General features: G+C 33.0%; 4 protein-coding genes across 9 annotated transcripts; 3 read left to right on the top strand and 1 right to left on the bottom strand.

The window, feature by feature from the left end:
- Nucleotides 1–277: 277 nt before the first annotated feature.
- Nucleotides 278–3,328, bottom strand: LOC107038575 (2-hydroxyacyl-CoA lyase 1). 2 transcript variants are annotated; one of them, XM_015257751.2, is made up of 12 exons: nucleotides 3,061–3,328; nucleotides 2,842–2,983; nucleotides 2,668–2,752; nucleotides 2,398–2,579; nucleotides 2,144–2,320; nucleotides 1,770–2,011; nucleotides 1,486–1,671; nucleotides 1,330–1,405; nucleotides 1,027–1,264; nucleotides 838–945; nucleotides 591–714; nucleotides 278–488 (listed from the first exon to the last, which is right to left on the bottom strand). In XM_015257751.2, the coding sequence occupies exons 1-12, from the start codon at nucleotides 3,109–3,111 to the stop codon at nucleotides 393–395; spliced, it is 1,707 nt and encodes a 568-aa protein (XP_015113237.1). In that variant the 5' UTR covers nucleotides 3,112–3,328; the 3' UTR covers nucleotides 278–392. The 2 variants fall into 2 exon arrangements, with proteins under 2 accessions (XP_015113237.1, XP_015113238.1); XM_015257752.1 differs by lacking the exon at nucleotides 3,061–3,328 and having other exon boundaries at nucleotides 2,672–2,752; nucleotides 2,842–2,963.
- On the top strand, nucleotides 3,026–13,672 carry LOC107038574 (potassium voltage-gated channel subfamily H member 8). 4 transcript variants are annotated; one of them, XM_015257748.2, is made up of 15 exons: nucleotides 3,026–3,364; nucleotides 6,195–6,306; nucleotides 7,716–7,949; nucleotides 8,052–8,180; nucleotides 8,291–8,418; nucleotides 8,586–8,814; nucleotides 8,949–9,112; nucleotides 9,201–9,414; nucleotides 9,479–9,658; nucleotides 9,750–9,949; nucleotides 10,045–10,294; nucleotides 10,412–10,671; nucleotides 10,742–10,896; nucleotides 11,007–11,145; nucleotides 11,233–13,672. In XM_015257748.2, exons 2-15 carry the CDS (start codon nucleotides 6,231–6,233, stop codon nucleotides 11,857–11,859), a joined length of 2,985 nt encoding a protein of 994 aa, XP_015113234.1. In that variant the 5' UTR covers nucleotides 3,026–3,364; nucleotides 6,195–6,230; the 3' UTR covers nucleotides 11,860–13,672. The 4 variants fall into 4 exon arrangements, with proteins under 4 accessions (XP_015113234.1, XP_015113236.1, XP_015113235.1 ...); XM_015257749.1 differs by lacking the exon at nucleotides 3,026–3,364 and adding an exon at nucleotides 5,727–5,751; XM_015257750.2 differs by lacking the exon at nucleotides 6,195–6,306.
- A 170-nt stretch (nucleotides 13,673–13,842) lies between these two features.
- On the top strand, nucleotides 13,843–16,237 carry LOC107038573 (syntenin-1). 2 transcript variants are annotated; one of them, XM_015257746.1, is made up of 7 exons: nucleotides 13,843–14,041; nucleotides 14,384–14,470; nucleotides 14,566–14,781; nucleotides 14,872–15,209; nucleotides 15,313–15,466; nucleotides 15,564–15,673; nucleotides 15,744–16,237. In XM_015257746.1, exons 2-7 carry the CDS (start codon nucleotides 14,420–14,422, stop codon nucleotides 15,793–15,795), a joined length of 921 nt encoding a protein of 306 aa, XP_015113232.1. In that variant the 5' UTR covers nucleotides 13,843–14,041; nucleotides 14,384–14,419; the 3' UTR covers nucleotides 15,796–16,237. The 2 variants fall into 2 exon arrangements, with proteins under 2 accessions (XP_015113232.1, XP_015113233.1); XM_015257747.1 differs by having other exon boundaries at nucleotides 14,036–14,115.
- A 214-nt stretch (nucleotides 16,238–16,451) lies between these two features.
- Nucleotides 16,452–19,230, top strand: LOC107038571 (TBC1 domain family member 15). Its single transcript, XM_015257744.1, has 3 exons — nucleotides 16,452–16,598; nucleotides 17,103–17,195; nucleotides 17,269–19,230. The coding sequence occupies exons 1-3, from the start codon at nucleotides 16,572–16,574 to the stop codon at nucleotides 19,096–19,098; spliced, it is 1,950 nt and encodes a 649-aa protein (XP_015113230.1). The 5' UTR covers nucleotides 16,452–16,571; the 3' UTR covers nucleotides 19,099–19,230.
- Nucleotides 19,231–19,677: the final 447 nt, after the last annotated feature.

Raw genomic sequence — 19,677 nt, 5'->3', positions numbered from 1 at the left:
GATGAAGCAAATGACACTTTAGCCAAAGTTGCTAAGAAAAGAGCAATCAATACTGCTGATGAATTTCGGGATCCTCAAAATATTCATGAATTTGATGATCTTCACTCACTGGATTCTGTCACTATGGATTTGATAACACAAAAATTGATGGCAATCATGGATAGTTGAAGAAATTTGGTATTATTATTCTATTTCTTTCTTCACCAAAACTTTATTCTTCAAGGATTTTTACTTGATTATTTTCTAATATACCATATAGATTTAATTTATTACATTGTTTTTTTTTTTTTTTTTTTCAAATATACATTGATGATGTGTAAAAATTATAATCTTCAATAGACAACTCAATTATTTTGCTCCACTATCACCCATTTACTCATCTTATTAATTTTTCATAGCTTCGATTCAGTCAACCAGCTGAACTTTTGCTCCTTACGATCTGCTGATGGATTTATCATAATGTTGATCAAACTTGGGGCATCACATGACTAGAATTGAATAATAAAAGAAGAAAAAAATGTTTACCAAAGGACCAGTGAATGTAGTGTCATTTTATTACTTATCATCAGAGCACATGATTCATCAAATACCTCGAGAGAAATTTTTATGGCCTTTTCAATCTGTTCAACGGTCTCGCAATAATGTCCTCGATGTCCAAACATTTCCATCATTTTTTCATATCGAGTTCCAGGAGTTAACAACTGAGGAGATATTCTGTAAGTGTTTAATTCATTGAAGAATATACCAAGAGCTGAATTGTTGAGAAATGTGATTTTTCAAAACATATATGGTTGTGGTATTCTATCCGACTCCTACGATATTAATTACAAGACTTACACTTTGGTTGGCTCCCCAGCAGTTTGAATTTGCTTGAATGTCTCTTTGTCCATTCCACCGTATATTCCATTATTATTAAAAATTATAATAACGACAGCCAGCTTATATCTATTAGATATATGAAAAATAATCAGAATGATAATATGAAAAAATTATAATCATGACAATCTTCTTGGAGAATAATTTTACCTGAACATTGTTTCAATTTCCATTGCCGAGAAGCCAAAAGCGCTATCGCCTTCCACGCAAATAACTTTTTTTTTAGAAGCCACATCTTTGCAGTAAAGAGCCGCAGCAATAGCAAATCCCAAGCCCACGCCCATAGTTCCAAAAGTTCCTGCATCTAATCTGTGACGTGGTTTTGAATTTAGAAGCATGGTTCTACCAATATCCATTGTATTTGCACCCTCAGAGCAAATAATACAATCTATAAGAAAAAAATTAATAAAATTGGTATCCATATAAAAATTGACCAATAATGATATTTTATACCTTTTGGAATAGATTGTTGAATAGACTTGAATACAGTGTAATAATTCAAAGGCACGGAATTATCAGCTGACATCCTCTAGAATGAATAACAATAACAATAATAATAATAATAATAATAATAATAAATGTATAATAATTGATTGAATAATTAATTACCTGAATTCTTTGTTTATTCTTTTGTCCATCAGTCATTAGTTGCATCCACCATTTGTCTTTTTTATTCATGTAGTAATGTCTTTTTTTAAGAGACTCTGTTAATAATTCAACACTTGGTATTAAATCAGCTTGAATTGCAATTGTTGATGAGACTGAATTATGCAATTCCTCCGGGCAAATGTCAATCTATGAAATTTCAATTATTTGTCATGATTCAAGATTCATGGTGGATAAAAATTATCATATTGTAATGTAATAGTTGGGATTTTCTGAGACTCTCAGACCTGAATAATTTTTACATGATTCTGGAAGCGTGGAGCTCGTCCAAAGTGCAACATCCAATTCAATCTAGCTCCAAGAAGAACAACAATATCAGCATTGAGCAATGCTGAAGTTCTTGAACTAGCAACTGAATTTTCATCATAATCGGATATCACCCCTTTTCCCATAGGTGTAGGAAGAAATGGCAAACCCGTTGAGCGAATGAAATTCGTTATTTCATTCTCAGCTCGGGCATAAGCAGCTCCTTATTTATAAATAATGAAAGAGCTATTTTTCCAATTTTATTAATTAACAGAAAACAAATTGATGAACAATTTTTTTCAATACTCTGTAATTTAAGTCATGTTTCGGGACCCATATATACCATATACCTTACCTTTGCCGATGATTATTAATGGTTTTTTCGCTATGAAAATCAAATCAGCAGCTTCATATATCAACTGTGGAGGTGGATAGATTAAAGGAGGCGGTGGACAAGGTAAAACTTTCACTATTAAATTCTCACACACTTGTGATTTCAAGAGAGTCGCTGGAAGATCTAAATATGCCGCTCCTGTGAAAGAAAGAAAGAAAGAAAGAAAGAAAATTCATTTCTATTTCAACAAAATGTCAAACTTTTAATTCATATACCTGGGCGTCCATAAGTGGCAAGCCTAACAGCTTTTTCAACATGTAATGGAATTAGAGCAGCTGAGGGGGGTCTAGCAGCATATTTGCAATATACTCGACATGCTTCAACTTGTGGATATTCTTGAAAACCACCAATGCCTTGATGGTCCTCTGGGCAAGATCCTCCAAGTACTATTACAGGCCTGAATGTTCATGAAAATGTAAATTGAGGACATCCAACATAGACTGCTTGTGCCACAATCAAGTAAATTTTTTATTTTTATTTTTTACCAACAATTCACTTGAGCATTTGCCATTCCGCCTACTGTGTGGAGTACACCTGGTCCAGATACACATAAAACCACTGCTGGTTTCTCTATTTAAAAAAAAAAGCAAAAAATTAAATTTCATTACAGAGATGTTTTTCGAAATATAACAATGATGATGAAAGAAAAATAAACTCACTCGTTAAATATCCATAAGCTTGAGCTGCATAGCATGCAGCTTGTTCATTCCTAAATCCCAAATATTGGATGCCTACTCCTTGCATTATTAAGGATAATTCGATAACAGGGTGACCCATAATTCCAAAAGCATAATTTATTCCCTGATCAATCAATAATAATAATAATAATAATAATAACAATAATAACATTAAAAAGGAAAATACAATCTATATTTTACCTGGTGTTTCAAGGCCTCAGCTAAAATCAAATTGCCATCTTTCACCGCCATTTTTTAATTTCCCATTTACAATTCTTTTTGTCAGATCTACTATAACATCAAGTCCAAAGTTACACTCACACTTCGGCTACATACAGAAATCCCCGCTGCGCATTTACGCATTCTGTAAGTTGAACTTTGAACATTTTTCACGTGGAGGATCACTCAATGGAAAAAACCGGAATCTTCATAATCGACTACCAACTGTTTGTCGATCACGGATTATTATAAGGATATCTATATACCTTGCTTCTCATTGAGTTAGGTAGGTATGATTTTTTCTTTGAGTTTGTAAAAATTCAATCAACTCATTGTTAATCATATTCATATAATTACTGATGTATATGAAATAAATTATTGGTTATAAAAATTTAAGAGAAAATATTAACAGTGTAAATTTGACTGACAGTCAGAATCATATGTACTTATGTACATACATATTGGATTTTATATAAAATGAAATTTATTTTCACTCATCAATACACTGAATTATTCTTATACCATTCACCAATTCTATTTTAATCGTCTCTTTCTATGTTTGCTTACAAACAAGTTTGTCTTGCAAAGAAAGAGACGCGGGTGCAGATCGATAAGTCGTCCACCTCGAGCGATATTTCCTCGTATGTGTATTTAGCAGCTATATATATATATATATATATATATAGCTTATATATAAAGTTTAGCGTCGCGATGATTACATGGAACACACGACATCAGCAATGCGGCAATCGCTTGTAGTGTGCATTGTATATCATATCCTGGTGCAAAATCTCTTCGTGCATTTAAAGATTTCAAGAAAAGAAAAAAAATCATATACCTATACTTGCTTCTATCAAGAATAGACAACAGACCAATTGTTGCCTGAATTCTGACATGTAATAGTTTAAAACTTTTTCCTTAAACTTGCATTAAATTATTCGATGCATGTCCATGTTTTAGTTCAATTTATCATAAAGAACGAATCGGTGAGCCGGAATTGTCGAGTATTGATTAAACCAACTTTGAGCTTTATGCTCAGCACACGAGAACTTGACTTTACCGCGGGATATACTTCATCTATATACTTTATTCCCAATTATCTAATGGAGAAAAATCCATAATTCATATTTATTCAACTAAATCCAAAATTTTGTATGCACTAATGAGATGTACACAAGTGATTTATCTCGCCATGAGAATATCAATCTTAAGATTCTGCTTATAAGATTTTTGCTTTACATATATTATTAGGCAATCTAGACAGTTTTCATCATATTTTATTATATTTCCCTAATGGGATTTTTATTTCTTCCATTATCCCCATTATGATCTTGAATGGATATCTACTTTCCAACAAATATAGGACAAAAACAGAATCTATCTGGATCTGTCTGATGAGACGAATTCCAACAAATTTTCATATCCATAAAATTATTACTGGACTCAAGCCCAGTTAATGGATTGTATAAATAATTGTTGTGGATTTTTTTAATGGAGGTGTAGCATGCAATAACAGTCGTCGACCCTCCTCAAAGGAGAGCTATGATAAAAACAAGTGAAAAATTGAGTGATATATAGTGATACAATACAATGTCAAAACTGACCTGCACCAACTTTATTTCTTCTTCGAATGTCGGTTCTCCACTCTATTCCCCACGCGATCCATCTACATAAATACTCCCATATAGGTATTGTATAATAGGTCAAGCCGCTCATTTTCAATGGTTATTCATTTATTTTTTATTTTTTCGTATATACATAAAAATATAATAAGAATATAAATGATTGCCTCTCGTCCCATTTATCACTGGAAACGTTGATTCATGAATATTAGATTATATAATGAAAATCTGAAGACTCTCAATCAATAAGTTATTTTTAATGAACTAGCAAACTAACGACTCGCGGATATTTTTTCCTTCCACTTTTCTCAACAATATTCCTCAGCAATATTTTGACTTGGAAATTGTTTGTAAAAATACGAAATACATTTTTGTTTTTCTAAACTTTGGAATATATGTAGGTATGTATAATTCATACAACAGAGATCATACATACATTGATCATCAGTAGTAAAAGCTTTGTCGATATGGCTAGAACCTGTCGAGTCTATCTACCTCCCACTTTTGTGATCCTTGTCCGCGCGTGAATCTACTCTGAAAAACGTAAAATATTGCGCATGCGACTCCACTTGTACCTAGTGATACTCATAGGTCAGAGTGAGAAGGGTAGTTTCTGTTTAGTTGAATTTTCCCACATGTTGCGCCTGAGTACATGGGCGCAAGTCTGCTAGCCAGGATCACAGGACAGAGAGCCGCCCGGGCCATCACACCAGTAGATCGGGAAGACAACCTCAACCTCTCGTTGGGATTAAAAACCCCTTTTTCCTCATCTCCTCTTATCACCCTTTCCCATTTCAGTTACGCGATTGCCATCATACAATACACACGTTTTTCCATTTTTTCTCACCGATTCGCCTTCGCCAAAAAGCAAAAAAATCAAAAGGAATTTTTTCCTTTTTGCTTTTTGCTTTTTTCTTCACTAATGATAAATTATAACATTTATTGTGTGCTGAAAAATAGTGAAATATTGGACAATAGTGCTTAAGTGAAAAATTTTCATCTTCACAAAGAATTTTTCAAGATGCTCGAGAATTAAAAATTCATTTTTGAGGTGAGTTAACTTTCCATTGTCATTATTTAAAACGTCCGGTCAATGATAAATGGAGCGCAATTTTTAATTCTGAACAATAGATTGAACAATGTTTTCGGCCAATTAATTTCCGCTCATCTAATAATCATGATTATAGCTACTTGAATTTTTCAATTTGCAAGAGGAGTTGGACTCCATTTACCTGTAAAAATTATAATAAACATTCTTGAAGGATTTGTGAGATTTCATCATAGTTTCACACACACAAAAAAAATTGTACGGTTTACCGCTTCAAGTATTTAATATTGGCCTCTATTCAGATTGTCACATCATTTATTTATCCATTTCCATACATTACAAATGAATGTATCAATTGATGAGCTCAGTCTGGTGTAATCACGACTCATAATGACTCATTGAATTTTCATATTTGAAAAATGCTCCTAATAATAACAATTTTACAGATTTGAGCGGCGAAAGGATCATCAGGAGGGGCTCCAATGCCAGCCAGGAAGGGTTTATTGGCTCCCCAAAATACCTTCTTGGACACTATTGCAACGAGGTTCGATGGCACACGTGAGTATTATGCCAATATAGTGAAATGGAATGTCAGCCCTGCTCTCGAAATTCTTATTAATCATGTTTATAAATGCAGGTGCAAGAAGGAGATAAAAAAAAGAGAGAGTGTGTAATTACAGCAATAGAATGGAGCAGAAAATTCGGTTTTTTTTCAGCACCTTTCCATAGCACTCATCGATCCAGAGGGAAATCAGGTCGACTCGAGATCCGAATAGGGGATGACCGTGGGGCACTTATGTCGCGATTTTACTCACTTGCAACACAGACAAATATCATTAGAGATTAAGTCCTACTACTACAAAAGCTCATTCTCTAAAAATACCTACTAATACGAAAGGATTCATTTAATAGTGCAATAATATCGTCATTTATTTTAATTCTAATTTTTATGAATAAAGAGAATATACTTAATGCTCCAATAGAACCATTCTCCATTTTATGAAAAATATATACAATATCTACCCTTCGCGCTCCGTCATGTGTCTGACTACTTCTGGGACAAACTACTTGACCTAGCATGGAATACGATGCAATTGTCATTCACTATACATATATCTAAATGTGGATATTTATCGGGTATTTTGGTTTTTCCCACAAGGACACATTATAAAAATGACGGAATATTATTCCTTGTATAGTGAGGGCATTGCCCCTTGAGGTGCAGCGATTCATTTGACCCCAATCTCATCGACTCTAACTCGCGACTTTAAACATAGGAGCAAATATTTGACAAATTATCAATTGTTTATCACCATTCAACGCCTTCCCAACTTGTTTGAATAGAATCCTGTTGAGAATAAGAATATTAGACAGTGTAGAGCAATAAGAAAATTATAAGTGAGTTTTTGATATTTACGACAAAAATAGTCTGAAGATTATTTGGATATAAGACTAACCCATATAGCAAAAAATATTGAAAATTTCTATGGCTTAAATAAATAAACTTGTACAATGAAAGTGCATCAATTTATTGGCATTAGACAACAGGAATCACTGAGAAATGAAAATTAACCATATGAATTGAGAAGTAAGAGGATATTGGCGGGATATTGCGGCTGTGACCACACGTAATCATTCATCCAACTATGATACGTGATTAGTACACAAGGCCATTATATTCTACAACGGTATATATGGCACCACAGATAATTTGAAATTGCACGTGGTGTTAATATGTACCACGTAGAAAAGACTTTAAATCGTTGAATATATTTGTATACATATATATTTATTTACGCGTACTTTAGTAATTGTGATGAAATGTCACGTATTACTAATCTGCATGTGCATTATCTCATTTCTTCGGCAATATTTTTAATGTTGAAGGATATTAAAAAGTTAGGATACTATGTACATCTGATGGCCGCTCTACTTGTTTTTTCTTTCTTTTGTTGATCGATTTTTAGATAGCAATTTTGTTCTTGGAAATGCTCAAGTAGTCAAGACCTATCCAATAGTATACTGCTCGGATGGATTCTGTGAGTTGACGAAATATCCTCGGGCACAGATAATGCAAAAGGGATGTGCTTGTAAATTTCTATATGGTCCAGAAACGACAGAAGATAATAAAACATTAATATGGAAAAGTCTTGAAAGCAAGACAGAATTGAAACTTGAGGTGGTATTCTACAAAAAAGATGGCAAGTAACAGTGAGCCATGATATATTTTCAATAATGACAATTATTTTATCCAAAAAACGACCAGTTTTTTTTGTAAATTAATTATCCATTTTTTTGTCCAGGTGAAAAGTTTAACTGCTTACTCGACATTGTTCCAATAAAAAATGAAAAGGGAGATGTTGTGCTATTCCTCGCATCTCACAAAGACATAACAGATACAAAAATTCTCCCGCGCCGTGACTCTGATGATGGTTAATATACTTGATAAAGTTTTCTTTCCATTTAATTAAATATTAAATATTGTTGAAATGAAATGAATGGAAAATTTTCATTTTTAATAAATAATTCATATGTGCCCTAGATGGAAATGACGATGTCGATCCAGAAGCACCATCAGCAGACTATGGCCGAAGACGACGAAGCCGTGCTGTTTTATATACATTATCCGGCCATTATAAGCAAGATAAACACAAAATCAATATCAACAAGGTAAACGATGTAGGATTAAATAATATACAATTATTTTTTCCCCCGAAAACTATTCTTTTCCATGAAGGCATTGTTAATAAACTCTGTGCTCTGTATCAGCATGATTCATTCAATACAAGTAATGTATATTATTATTATTATTATTATTATTATACATGGTTTATCAGCAATTATTGCACTCGCCTGCCGCTCCATTACCTGAGTACAAAACCTCTGCTGCCGAGAGATCTCACGCCATTCTGAGCCATTATGGAGGGTTCAAATCTTGTTGGGATTGGTTGATACTCATTGCTACATTCTACGTCGCTGTTATTGTACCATACAATGCAAGTTTTGTTAACGTCGGTAGACCTTTTATGATTAGTGATGTCATTGTCGAAGTACTCTTCATATTCGGTAAGGAAATTATTTCATTTTATAATGACTGTAGTTTGTCAATTATTTAAATTTGCTACTTTAATCTTTTCCAATATAGTACTTAGCTCATGTTATGTTTGAAAAAATTATGTAAAAAATACATATTATTCCAGATATTGTGTTGAATTTTCGAACTACTTATGTTAGTAGAAAAGGAAAATTGATAATTAACGGAAAAAAAATTGCAGTCAATTATTTAAAAGGATGGTTTTTGATTGATCTCGTTGCTGCTTTACCATTTGACGTTCTTTATGCAGCTGATGTTTACAGTGGTGAGGTCAGTGTACATTACGATGCATTATTTAAAATTAACGAAATTTTTTCACTCCCATAGTCAATAAATGTTTTTTTTTTTTTGTTCATAGGAACCAGGTCATGGTCACATTCACCTGATAAAATTGACGAGACTACTCCGATTAGCCAGATTGCTTCAAAAAATGGACCGATATTCACAGTATAGTGCTATGATATTGACACTTCTCATGTTGTCCTTTACTTTGTTAGCCCATTGGCTTGCGTGCATATGGTACGTCATTGCGGAAAAAGAAAGATTGAAAAAGGATAAAGATTGGAATTTAGGTGAGTCATCATCTTGTTTATCTATGGGTCATTACAAATTCAAATGATGGCAATTTCCATTTAGGATGGATCCATACACTAGCGGAACGCCTTCGCATTGATGTACAAAATGTATCACATACCGACAGCTATGTAACAGCCCTCTATTTTACATGTAGTAGCTTAACGTCTGTAGGATTTGGCAATGTTTCTGCCAATACTACATATGAAAAAATTTTCTCAATTTGCACCATGCTTGTGGGAGGTGAATAATAATAGTAATAATATATCATAGAAATTGACTAATATTATTAGCATTATGACATTTTCAAAAAATAAATAAACACAAATTTCAGCCCTCATGCACGCTGTAGTTTTTGGCAACGTAACTGCAATAATTCAACGTATGTATTCGAGAAGATCTCTTTATCATACAAAATGGAGAGACTTGAAAGATTTTTTGACCTTACACCAAATACCAGAAAAGCTGAAGCAAAGAATGCAAGATTATTTTCAAACAACATGGTCATTGAATCATGGTATTGATATTCACGAAGTAAATATGCATTCTTCTTCTTCTTCTTCTTCTTCTTCTTATGCAATAAAATTTAATAATATATTCTTCTCATCTCCTTTTGATTATTATATTAGACTCTCAAGGAATTCCCTGAGGAATTAAGGGGTGATGTATGTATGCATCTACATAGAGAAATATTGAGTTTACCAATATTTGAAGGTGCATCACAAGGATGTTTAAAACTACTGTCACACCACATACGAAGTAACTTTTGTGCACCAGAAGAGTATTTAATACGTAAGGGAGATGCATTATCATACATATACTACTTATGCAATGGATCTATGGAAGTCGTTCAAAATAGTATGGTTGTAGCTATATTAGGTAGGATATTTACAATTTAAAATAATAATAATAATAATAATAATAATAATAATAATAATAATAATAATAGTGTAAAATTAATGTGAAAATTATATAATATTGATTAATTAAATATAGGAAAGGGTGATCTTGTTGGCTGTGATATAAGTATGCATCTCCAACATGGAAATAATGGAAGTGGTTTAGTTGGTTCTGGAGGTGACGTTATTGTTAAATCGAGCTGTGATGTTAAAGCATTGACCTATTGTTATTTAAAATGCATAAATATTCAGGGTCTCGTTGACGTATTGAGACTTTATCCGGAGTATCAGCAGCAATTCGCACATGATATTGTTCACGATCTTACGCATAATTTGCGAGAAGGTTACGAGGTGGAGGTAATTATTTGTAAAATATAGAATTTTTTTCATTATCATTCGAATTCTATTCTATTCTATTCTATTTTAGGAAGAAGCAGATATGAATGGTATTCAATCGCAAACTGCTCTACCATCAATAAGTGAAGATGATGAGAATGTTCCGGATGAGGGGGAAACTTCCCCACTTTCTCCAGCGAATAGATCACCTCTTCATACTGTAAGCCCTCGGCACGCCAAGTTCAGGTGAAAATAATTCTTTTAGATTTACTCTTTATGAATAATAATTTAATACAATTTTTTTTTCATTTTTTTTTTTTCATAAAATTCATCATCATTATGATGAAATATTATAGATGTGAAAATCGAGATAGACGAATGGGAAGAGCTGGATTACGAGGTAGATTACAAGTGTTGGGACAAGAACCAATGGAAAGGATAGAGGCAACGCAGGTTTCTAGCGTTCATCAGGATGTCGTTGCACTGAGCTATGAGGTGTGGGCTATGAAAATTTCACTTTGATGATGACAATGGCTCAGTAATAATTTTATAATCATCTCTTTGTTGTTGAACAAATTATAGATGAGAAATGCAATTCAAGCACTTCAAGTTTTGGTACGTTCACCTCACAGTAATCCAAATTTACCCACACCAGCGGGACATGGTGGATCCAACGATCGTCTTCTTGCTAGAAGTTCGTCTCATCTACCTGATGGCCTTTGTTGGGAATCCCCGGCACGTTTAATCGATGTCAGTACACAGACTGATTGGCCAATTAATATTCTAGATCAATGGGTACGGGACAATTCCCACCGAGTTCTCCACATTCTTGGCCTTGATTCACAACTTGTCACTTGTCACAACCCAACGACTCCAGCATCTCCAACTCCTTCTCCTTCTTCCCCACCTCCACCTCCTTATGAGCCCCTTATTTCTCCTCATGGAATTACTCGTACTCCGTCACGATCCCCAATTGAACAACCTGACTTCTTCCACTCCTCTCCTTATTCTAAACAATTCAATAATGCTGAGTCAAAAATTTCAAAAATTTATCAAACATCAAAACCTTATTGGGAAACTGTCAATGAACTACCGCATCGATTTAGTGCGGGTGATGCTGATAATTCATCATCATTGTATCGTGCATTACATCGCTTGGAATATCTTCCGAGATCGAGATCCTTAAAATTCGATTCTTTCGACAGTTGAGCATTAAAATTATAATGATTATTAAAATGTTGTCATTCATTAAAATAAGGAGATAAACATTGATATTTTGCTATTTATTCTATAAAGCTATATCTTTATCTCTTTATTGTACAATTTTATGGCAAAATTTTATCTATAATTTCATTATTCCCAAAGGCCTATAATCTTGTGGAAGCTTTGACTGGACACCATATAAAATCTGGTGAAACTCCGCCACAGACATAATAATTATTCTCGTTGCAAAAAATGCCCAGTACAATCTTGTAATTGCACAATTACTCTAGAATTATTTTTTCTCATCATCATGATTTATTATCATTGTCATCCATACTGCCATTTTTTTATTAATAATAATAATGGACATTCAGCAATTTATATATTATAATAATATACCTACATATAAAGCATATTTACATATCTTTTTCATACATATCGAGCCCTACTCTATTCAATGGGATTTAACTATATAATAACATGTATTATTATTGTTATTAAACAATAATAATGGAGATAAGATGAGACATAAGAAAAACATTATAAATCATCTAAATACAATTACCCTCAACTGTATTATATTATTTGAAACACATTGATGTTGTCAATGTCGAGGGAGCCGTAACTGGGAAAATCCAAGGAAAAATCTGTCAAAACTATCAATTACATTGAATCAGCAGTGTTGTTTAAAAAAAAAATTAATCGTGTTCTTACAACAAAATGAAAGCTTAATATATATATTTATATATATATATATATATTTTGTTAAACTTTTTCTATGCAACCGTCTAATCACATTGCAATAGAGAAGCTCGTAACTTGTGTGTATGATCAGAGGGGCCCATCATTCTATATGCCTCTAATTATATCATTGAAGAGGTGAATAAATTTATCGTCGTTTAATTATTATACTTGAAGATATTGAGCATATCCAATGATGTCAATCGAGGTGAAGAAAATTATTGAAAGAATAAAGTATACTGTGTGTACCTCATTCATACATACTATATGAGAAAAAAGAAAAAAAATGAAAAAATTAATAAAATATTTAGAGCCATGTCAATTGTAATAATAAAAGATCACTTTTGTGCAGGTCACAGTGTGACATCACAGAGAGCTCAAAGTCGAGAGATGAGTTTATACACATACATACATTATGATAAGTAATTGTTAAAAACAAATTAATTTCCGATTGAAAGCTTATCGATCTAGAGGTAATAATAAGTTGAAGGTTTATATTCATGTTATTTTACGAAAATCCTAATAAGGAATTTATAAAACGTTGAGGCATATATATATATATATATATATATATATATATATATATATATATAATTGAATATTGAGATGATTGGACAAATAATCTTATCAATGGGGAAATTATTTATTTCCAATGAGTAAGACTCAACAACTCGGAATCATCCAATCATCCCTAATACCCTGACTTTTCTGAACAATAAGAAATTCATACATTAATTAATTAATACAATTAATAATATTAACACTCTATTCCCTCCAATATGATAATTCATATGTGCACACATTATTTCAAATTGAAACTTGAAATTTTCATCCATGAAAATAAATTATCATTCAAGAAATACAATAAATATAACTCATACAGATCACAAACAGCCCGAAAGAATAATCCGTTGTACTATTTTCCACAATAGTAAATGAAAAAAAAATTATCATCATGTAAGTATGTAAACTATAATGATTGTACAAATGAAATGTAAAACACTATATTATAATCTAATTATATCATAGCAGTAAAACTAAAGGAATTAATGTTGAATAAAAATAATGAGTAAATTGAAATAACCAAATTTTCCCCTCTCTCATCATTCCTGTCTTCTTATCAGTCAGTAGGTAGTTTTATTATATATTTGAATGAAATAGTTTGATAGATTTTAGGGTTTGTACGCATGTAGAGAATAAGGCGCGCACGCGCGCCTGTGTGCACATACACATGTGCATCTGCCTATGATTAACGCAAACTCTGTGCTCTGGTGTGGGCTGTTTCATTTTTCGATCTATGTTGAATGAACAGAAAATCAAATTTATATCATTTATATCATAATTATAATACTAGCCAACAACGGAACAAGTGACAGCAATAAGTCAACAATATCACCGACAAATTGACGAGTTATAGGAAACGTTGTCCACAAATTGTTATCAATTGGTAGTATCCAGATACATACTCCTTAATAACAACACACTTTGACATTTAACATTCTTCATTCATCTATTGTCCAGGTTTCTAATGAAAATTCATTTGTATTATATGGTAGCTATTATACTTTGTCTATGATAGTCTCTACTTTTCTCCCCTATATTTTTCTAACAATAAGAAATTTACGCCGATACTATAGTATATATGTTGATTATGAGCGATGCGTCATAAACAGTATGTGGCTGATGAAGTGATGGCCAAGTACCCACCCCCTTATTAAATTAATCATCATTTTCATAATGTACTATAAATGTTGTTAGCAATGATTCTCATAATGAACATTTTTTTCAGTCTCTTTTTCCTCCTCAACGTTAAACAACACATAATATGGCACTGTATCCATCTCTCGAAGACATGAAGGTGGATCAAATGATGAAGGTGAAGATGTTTGTTGATGTTGTTATTGTTCGACGGCCCCCCTTAAAACTAATTCTTTTTCCTTGTTATAAATAAAATTATTTAAATTTTCATAGGCCCAATTGCAATCAGAATATGGCGAATATACATCTCAGGTGAATGCAAACACAACTCCATCAATTCCATCAGCTCCAATTGCTGGCAACCGACAAGACTATGATGAATTTTCCGGAGCATTGTATCCAGCACTGAGAGACTATATGGGTCTTGAATTAACGGCTGAAATGATTGAGGCCAACATGCCTGAGTACTCGGTTACCATTGGCCAATCTGTAAGTTAAATCACCCGCCGCAATCGTAGTAAATATTTTATGCAATCACCAATAATGATGATGAAGATGATTAACACAACAATCATTTAGATGGCAGTTGCCACATCAGGACAAATTAACGGCATGATTGCACCAATTTCTGGTGATTCTCTGGGCTTACAACGAGCTCAAGTAACGAATGGCATTAGGGAGTTGACTCTCTGTAAGGATAAGGATGGAAAAATTGGACTGCGTGTGCACTCAATAAATAGTGGAATATTCGTTTGCCTTGTAAGTCCAAATTCTCCAGCAGCTCTTGCTGGCCTCAGATTTGGTGATCAAATCCTCGATATCAATGGAACTTCTGTTGCCGGTTTTTCAATGGATCAAGTGCACAAATTGTTGAAAAATGCCCCAGTTAATGGCATCAAGGTCATTGTCAGAGACAGGTGATTGAGTGTTTTGTTGATTTTATTAAATTTTTTTCATTTTTTCATTAATCCACGCGATCCCTGCAATCTCTTTTTTATTAATAAATTTACTTCTCTGTAGACCATTCGAGCGCACAGTCACAATGCACAGGGATAGTTCTGGCCAAATTGGTTTTCAATTCAAGGAGGGAAAAATAATAGCACTCGTTAAAGACTCATCAGCAGCTAGGAACGGACTCCTTACTGATCACCAAATTTTGGAAATTAATGGCAAGGTGAGCAATTGAGGATAGTTAAACGCAATATTAATCTCATTAGTCTTTGTTAATTACCTAGCTGTGATGATTATTTGGAAAATTTTCAAAATTTCAGAATGTTGTTGGCCTCAAAGACAAGGACATTGCCGCTGAAATATCAAATGGCCCCGCAGTCATTACAATCACAGTGATTCCCTCATACATCTATGATCATATGATCAAAAAGTAAGTAGGCCAAGTAAAATATATCTATGTATTTAACAAAAACATATTGATCAAAAATATTCTCATTTAGGATGTCAAGCAGTCTCTTGAAACTGATGGATCACTCATCCGCCAACTTTTGAATGTTTCCGACAAGAAATGATGAAAATGTTTCATCTTCATCTACTCTTTTTTATTTTTTATTTTCATCCTTTATTGTTATTATTTTCATCATTTTTATTACTGATATGCCATTTGCATAGATTAATGAAATATTTTTAACGAAAAAAATGCCAATCAACAGTTGTTGCAACTATTGGAAAGTTCATTCCTGTTTTTCAATATGCCGTTAAATAGTTTCATAAAGAAATATTAGTGACCGAGTAGTGCAACGCGATAATTTCAACTCATTTATTTAGAAAACGTATATACACCATTCTATAATATACGACAAAAAAATGTAGAAAAAGGTGAACAAATAATAGGGGCAAACAGGATGGAATATATAGTATATCGTTATTATTACATATTAACATCAATACATGTGTAGAAATTTATCATGTTGATATACTTTTTCACATATTATTATTATTATTATTATTATTATTATTATTATTATTATTATTATTGACTGTAAGAGATAATAAAAAAAAAGTAATTAAAATAAATACATGTTATTTCTTTAGAAGAAAAAAAAATCGGTTACGCTCTCTTCTTCATTATTATCTAGTCTATAGTTAAAATATACCGGAATAACCTATAGTGCATGCGTAACAATTCTAGTATGTACAATGTCTGCTTGGCTGACTGACTGTCATCCGCGAATAAAAGATTTACGTCTTTAGTATGATCAGTGCAATTTTCAACTTTATTGATATCAGTTTCGTTAAAAAGTATTTGATTGAAACATTTTTTAAATATGTTCGAGCCAACGGAAGTAGGCAAGGTAATAATATTGCAAAATAAAAAGAACTTTATTATAATTATTTTATATATCATTCACACTGAGAGCATTCCAAACAACTGTTTACCATCCATTTGAAAATTTAATAATTTTCCTGAAAATACGGATCGAATAATATTAAAAACACTGAAACACATCCATCACGAACGCAAATATCTCAATATATTATACGCGCATACAGCAATACAATTATTTGTCTCGAAAAAACAAAAACAAGGCAATGTTTATTTTTTTTGCCACTTGAAAATTCAGAAAATAACATATTAATATTCTTCTGAATGGCTATATAAACGATTGATTTCAACTTTTCAATAAGCAATCAGTAATAATATATTTTATAATGTAAAATAAACATAACCTCAAATGTGGAAGAGAATAATACGCACTTATGAAAAAGGTAGCAAATTTATTTAATGCATTGACCTGTTGTTGTTTGACAAAGAATTGAAAAAACATATTGCTCTCAACATTCAAGTTGTTTTTCAGGATCTCTGCATACATACGGGAGTTGTTTTAAGAGGTGCAAACATCAGGGAGGATGAAGTACACAGCCTGGGCACTTTAAACATTGTGGAATATGTAAGATACGAACGGAAAAAGGAAATTGGAAAAACAAAAATGTTATTCTCTATTTTAAAAAACCATTTTGCAGAGCTTTGGGAGATGTATCGAATGGAAGCCCATTGAAGTGTCGTTCGTCTCAGAGCATCAAGATCAAGATCCAGAATGGTCTGTGGTAGAGTCTCACACACGTCGAACACGTACGTCCTCTTGTGAGGGGTCAGATTGTCTAGGAGGCCGCCCTAAAATAGTCCGCATAGCATTTACGGAATTGAAATCATTTCGCATTAATCACGGAGGTCAACAATTAATATTTATGCAAAGAGACGGAACGACATATGTAGCATTCTTTCAACTGTCAAATGCTGAAAGTTTCGTCAATTCCTTGAGAGGTTTTATAAAGTTTGTCAAGTCAAAATCAGACAAGAATCTTTACCTCGTATTAGACGAGTATAGCACAGTGCTGAATAAATCATTTGCAGAATTGGATCTTTTTCAAGAAAATACGTCTGATTACGTATGGAAATTTGTGAAAAATTTGCACAATCGTCCTTATGAAACAACACTAGAGGCATTCAGTAAATTAGCTGATATATGGATTTACAAAGAACCTGTCAAGCAACCAGTAGAAGAAGCTGTTGCCGATCTTCTCAACAGATCTTTAACGAGTGAACTGAGAAATGAGCATCCATTGAGTTCAACAGAATTTTCAGGCTCAAATGGAGAAGAGTATGAAGTTATAAGTGAATTGGATCAAAAATTCATACTTCCACCTAGGCCTACTTGTCCCCGTGGAGCCCCTCTCTCTCAAGAGCAATGGGATAGATGTAAGGATGCAGAGGGAAAAATTACCAATCCCGGAACAATCAAGGAGATTATTTTTCGGGGAGGTATAATTCCTTCCTTGAGATACGAAGTCTGGAAATTTCTTCTCAATTATTATCCATGGAATTCAACTTTAAGTGAAAGAAGTGAGCTTCGAAAAGTTAAAACTGATGAATATTACAGAATGAAGTTGCAGTGGAAATCCATGTCGGTGGATCAGGAGAATAAATTTTCTGATTACAGGGATAGAAAGAGTTTGATTGAAAAAGATGTTAATAGAACTGATAGAACTCATCCTTACTATTCTGGAGATAACAATCCCCATTTGGGACAGCTCTATGACATTCTCATGACTTATATAATGTATAATTTTGATCTTGGATATGTTCAAGGAATGAGTGATCTTCTCAGCCCTATTTTGTGCTTGATGGATAATGAAGTTGATGCATTCTGGAGTTTCGTTGGATTCATGGAGAAAGTGAGTTCTAATTTTGAAATGGATCAGGCTGGTATGAAGGCACAATTATGCCAGTTACATACTTTACTCAATGTAACTGAACCCCAGCTGGCACAGTATTTGAGTAAACATGAATCGGGAAATATGTTTTTCTGTTTCCGATGGCTCTTGGTATTGTTCAAGAGAGAATTCAATGCTATTGACATTATCAAATTGTGGGAGGTTCTGTGGACCGATTTACCGTGTAAAAATTTTCACTTGCTCCTGTGTGCTGCCATTCTTGATACTGAGAAGAGTGCATTGATGGAAAATCGTTATGGATTCACTGAAATATTGAAACATATAAACGATCTCTCACTTCACATCGAACTCCCATGGGCTTTATCCAAGGCTGAAGGAATTTATCATCAATTAATGGCAGTCGAAGCCACTTTACCAGATAACGTTCGTACTATTATTGGTCTCACACCAATCCATACTTCACCATTAAACACCTATTCAGAGGAGGAAGAGGAGCTACAAAATGATACATCTTCATCTCGAAATCATTCAAGACGACCAAGTAATGACAGTGGTAATATCAAACTTGGTAACAACGAGGTGTCATTTGAGCGTTCGTTGAATGTGTCTTACTTGTAGAATTTATTCTTTTTTCTTTTTTTTTTCTTTTTTAATCCAACCCACGCAACGTGGTTAGTATATGAAGTAGTAGTAATGTTCAACGTTGAATAACAAATTCCAATAAAAGTCTCTTTTTCTTTCCCACTCTTATTCATTATTCATTCGATACTTCTTTCTTGAAATAGCAAACAGTTTCAAGTTTCCAGAATTAATCTCAATGAAAGGATCGTGAAAGATCAAAACATTGACAATAGTATTTTATTCATACTATTTATAACTAATTATTTCATTGGCAAATGAAATTTTTTTCTCACTGGAAAAATTCCCTCTCCTTTTCTAGATTTATAAAGAGTGTCATTATATCTCTGTATATATTTCTAATAAAAAAAAACAATTAAATACAAAAAACTGCATATTTTATTAAATGACAAGTTTTTCGGAGTGAATTGAAAATAAGGATATCCCATGTACAAATTTTTAGTTATTGTGAGATGGGTAAAAGGCTAAAAAGGCTTTAAAACATGGATGGAGGGGGGGGGGGGTGTAGCGCCTCGCTACATCAACATTTACGCATTAGTACACGGACACGATACGTGC

This window comes from Diachasma alloeum, unplaced genomic scaffold (genome assembly GCF_001412515.2).
Source record: "Diachasma alloeum isolate Michigan unplaced genomic scaffold, Dall2.0 Dall_scaffold_00285, whole genome shotgun sequence".
Lineage (NCBI taxonomy): Eukaryota > Metazoa > Arthropoda > Insecta > Hymenoptera > Braconidae > Diachasma > Diachasma alloeum.
This window is presented reverse-complemented; position numbering and strand designations above follow the sequence as displayed.

Bases quoted from the DNA above. Each gene is read 5' to 3' on its own strand.
- LOC107038575 (XM_015257751.2), bottom strand. From the start codon at position 3,111: ATGGCGGTGAAAGATGGCAATTTGATTTTAGCTGAGGCCTTGAAACAC. The intron at 2,984-3,060 runs GTAAAATATAGA...TTGATTGATCAG, and splicing joins CTGAGGCCTTGAAACACCAG to GGAATAAATTATGCTTTTGG. The intron at 2,753-2,841 runs GTGAGTTTATTT...TTTTTTAAATAG, and splicing joins AGCTTATGGATATTTAACGA to AGAAACCAGCAGTGGTTTTA.
- LOC107038574 (XM_015257748.2), top strand. From the start codon at position 6,231: ATGCCAGCCAGGAAGGGTTTATTGGCTCCCCAAAATACCTTCTTGGAC. The intron at 6,307-7,715 runs GTGAGTATTATG...ATCGATTTTTAG, and splicing joins AACGAGGTTCGATGGCACAC to ATAGCAATTTTGTTCTTGGA. The intron at 9,950-10,044 runs GTAAATATGCAT...TTATTATATTAG, and splicing joins ATGGTATTGATATTCACGAA to ACTCTCAAGGAATTCCCTGA.
- LOC107038573 (XM_015257746.1), top strand. From the start codon at position 14,420: ATGGCACTGTATCCATCTCTCGAAGACATGAAGGTGGATCAAATGATG. The intron at 14,782-14,871 runs GTAAGTTAAATC...ACAATCATTTAG, and splicing joins CGGTTACCATTGGCCAATCT to ATGGCAGTTGCCACATCAGG. The intron at 15,210-15,312 runs GTGATTGAGTGT...ACTTCTCTGTAG, and splicing joins AAGGTCATTGTCAGAGACAG to ACCATTCGAGCGCACAGTCA.
- LOC107038571 (XM_015257744.1), top strand. From the start codon at position 16,572: ATGTTCGAGCCAACGGAAGTAGGCAAG. The intron at 16,599-17,102 runs GTAATAATATTG...GTTGTTTTTCAG, and splicing joins AGCCAACGGAAGTAGGCAAG to GATCTCTGCATACATACGGG. The intron at 17,196-17,268 runs GTAAGATACGAA...ACCATTTTGCAG, and splicing joins CTTTAAACATTGTGGAATAT to AGCTTTGGGAGATGTATCGA.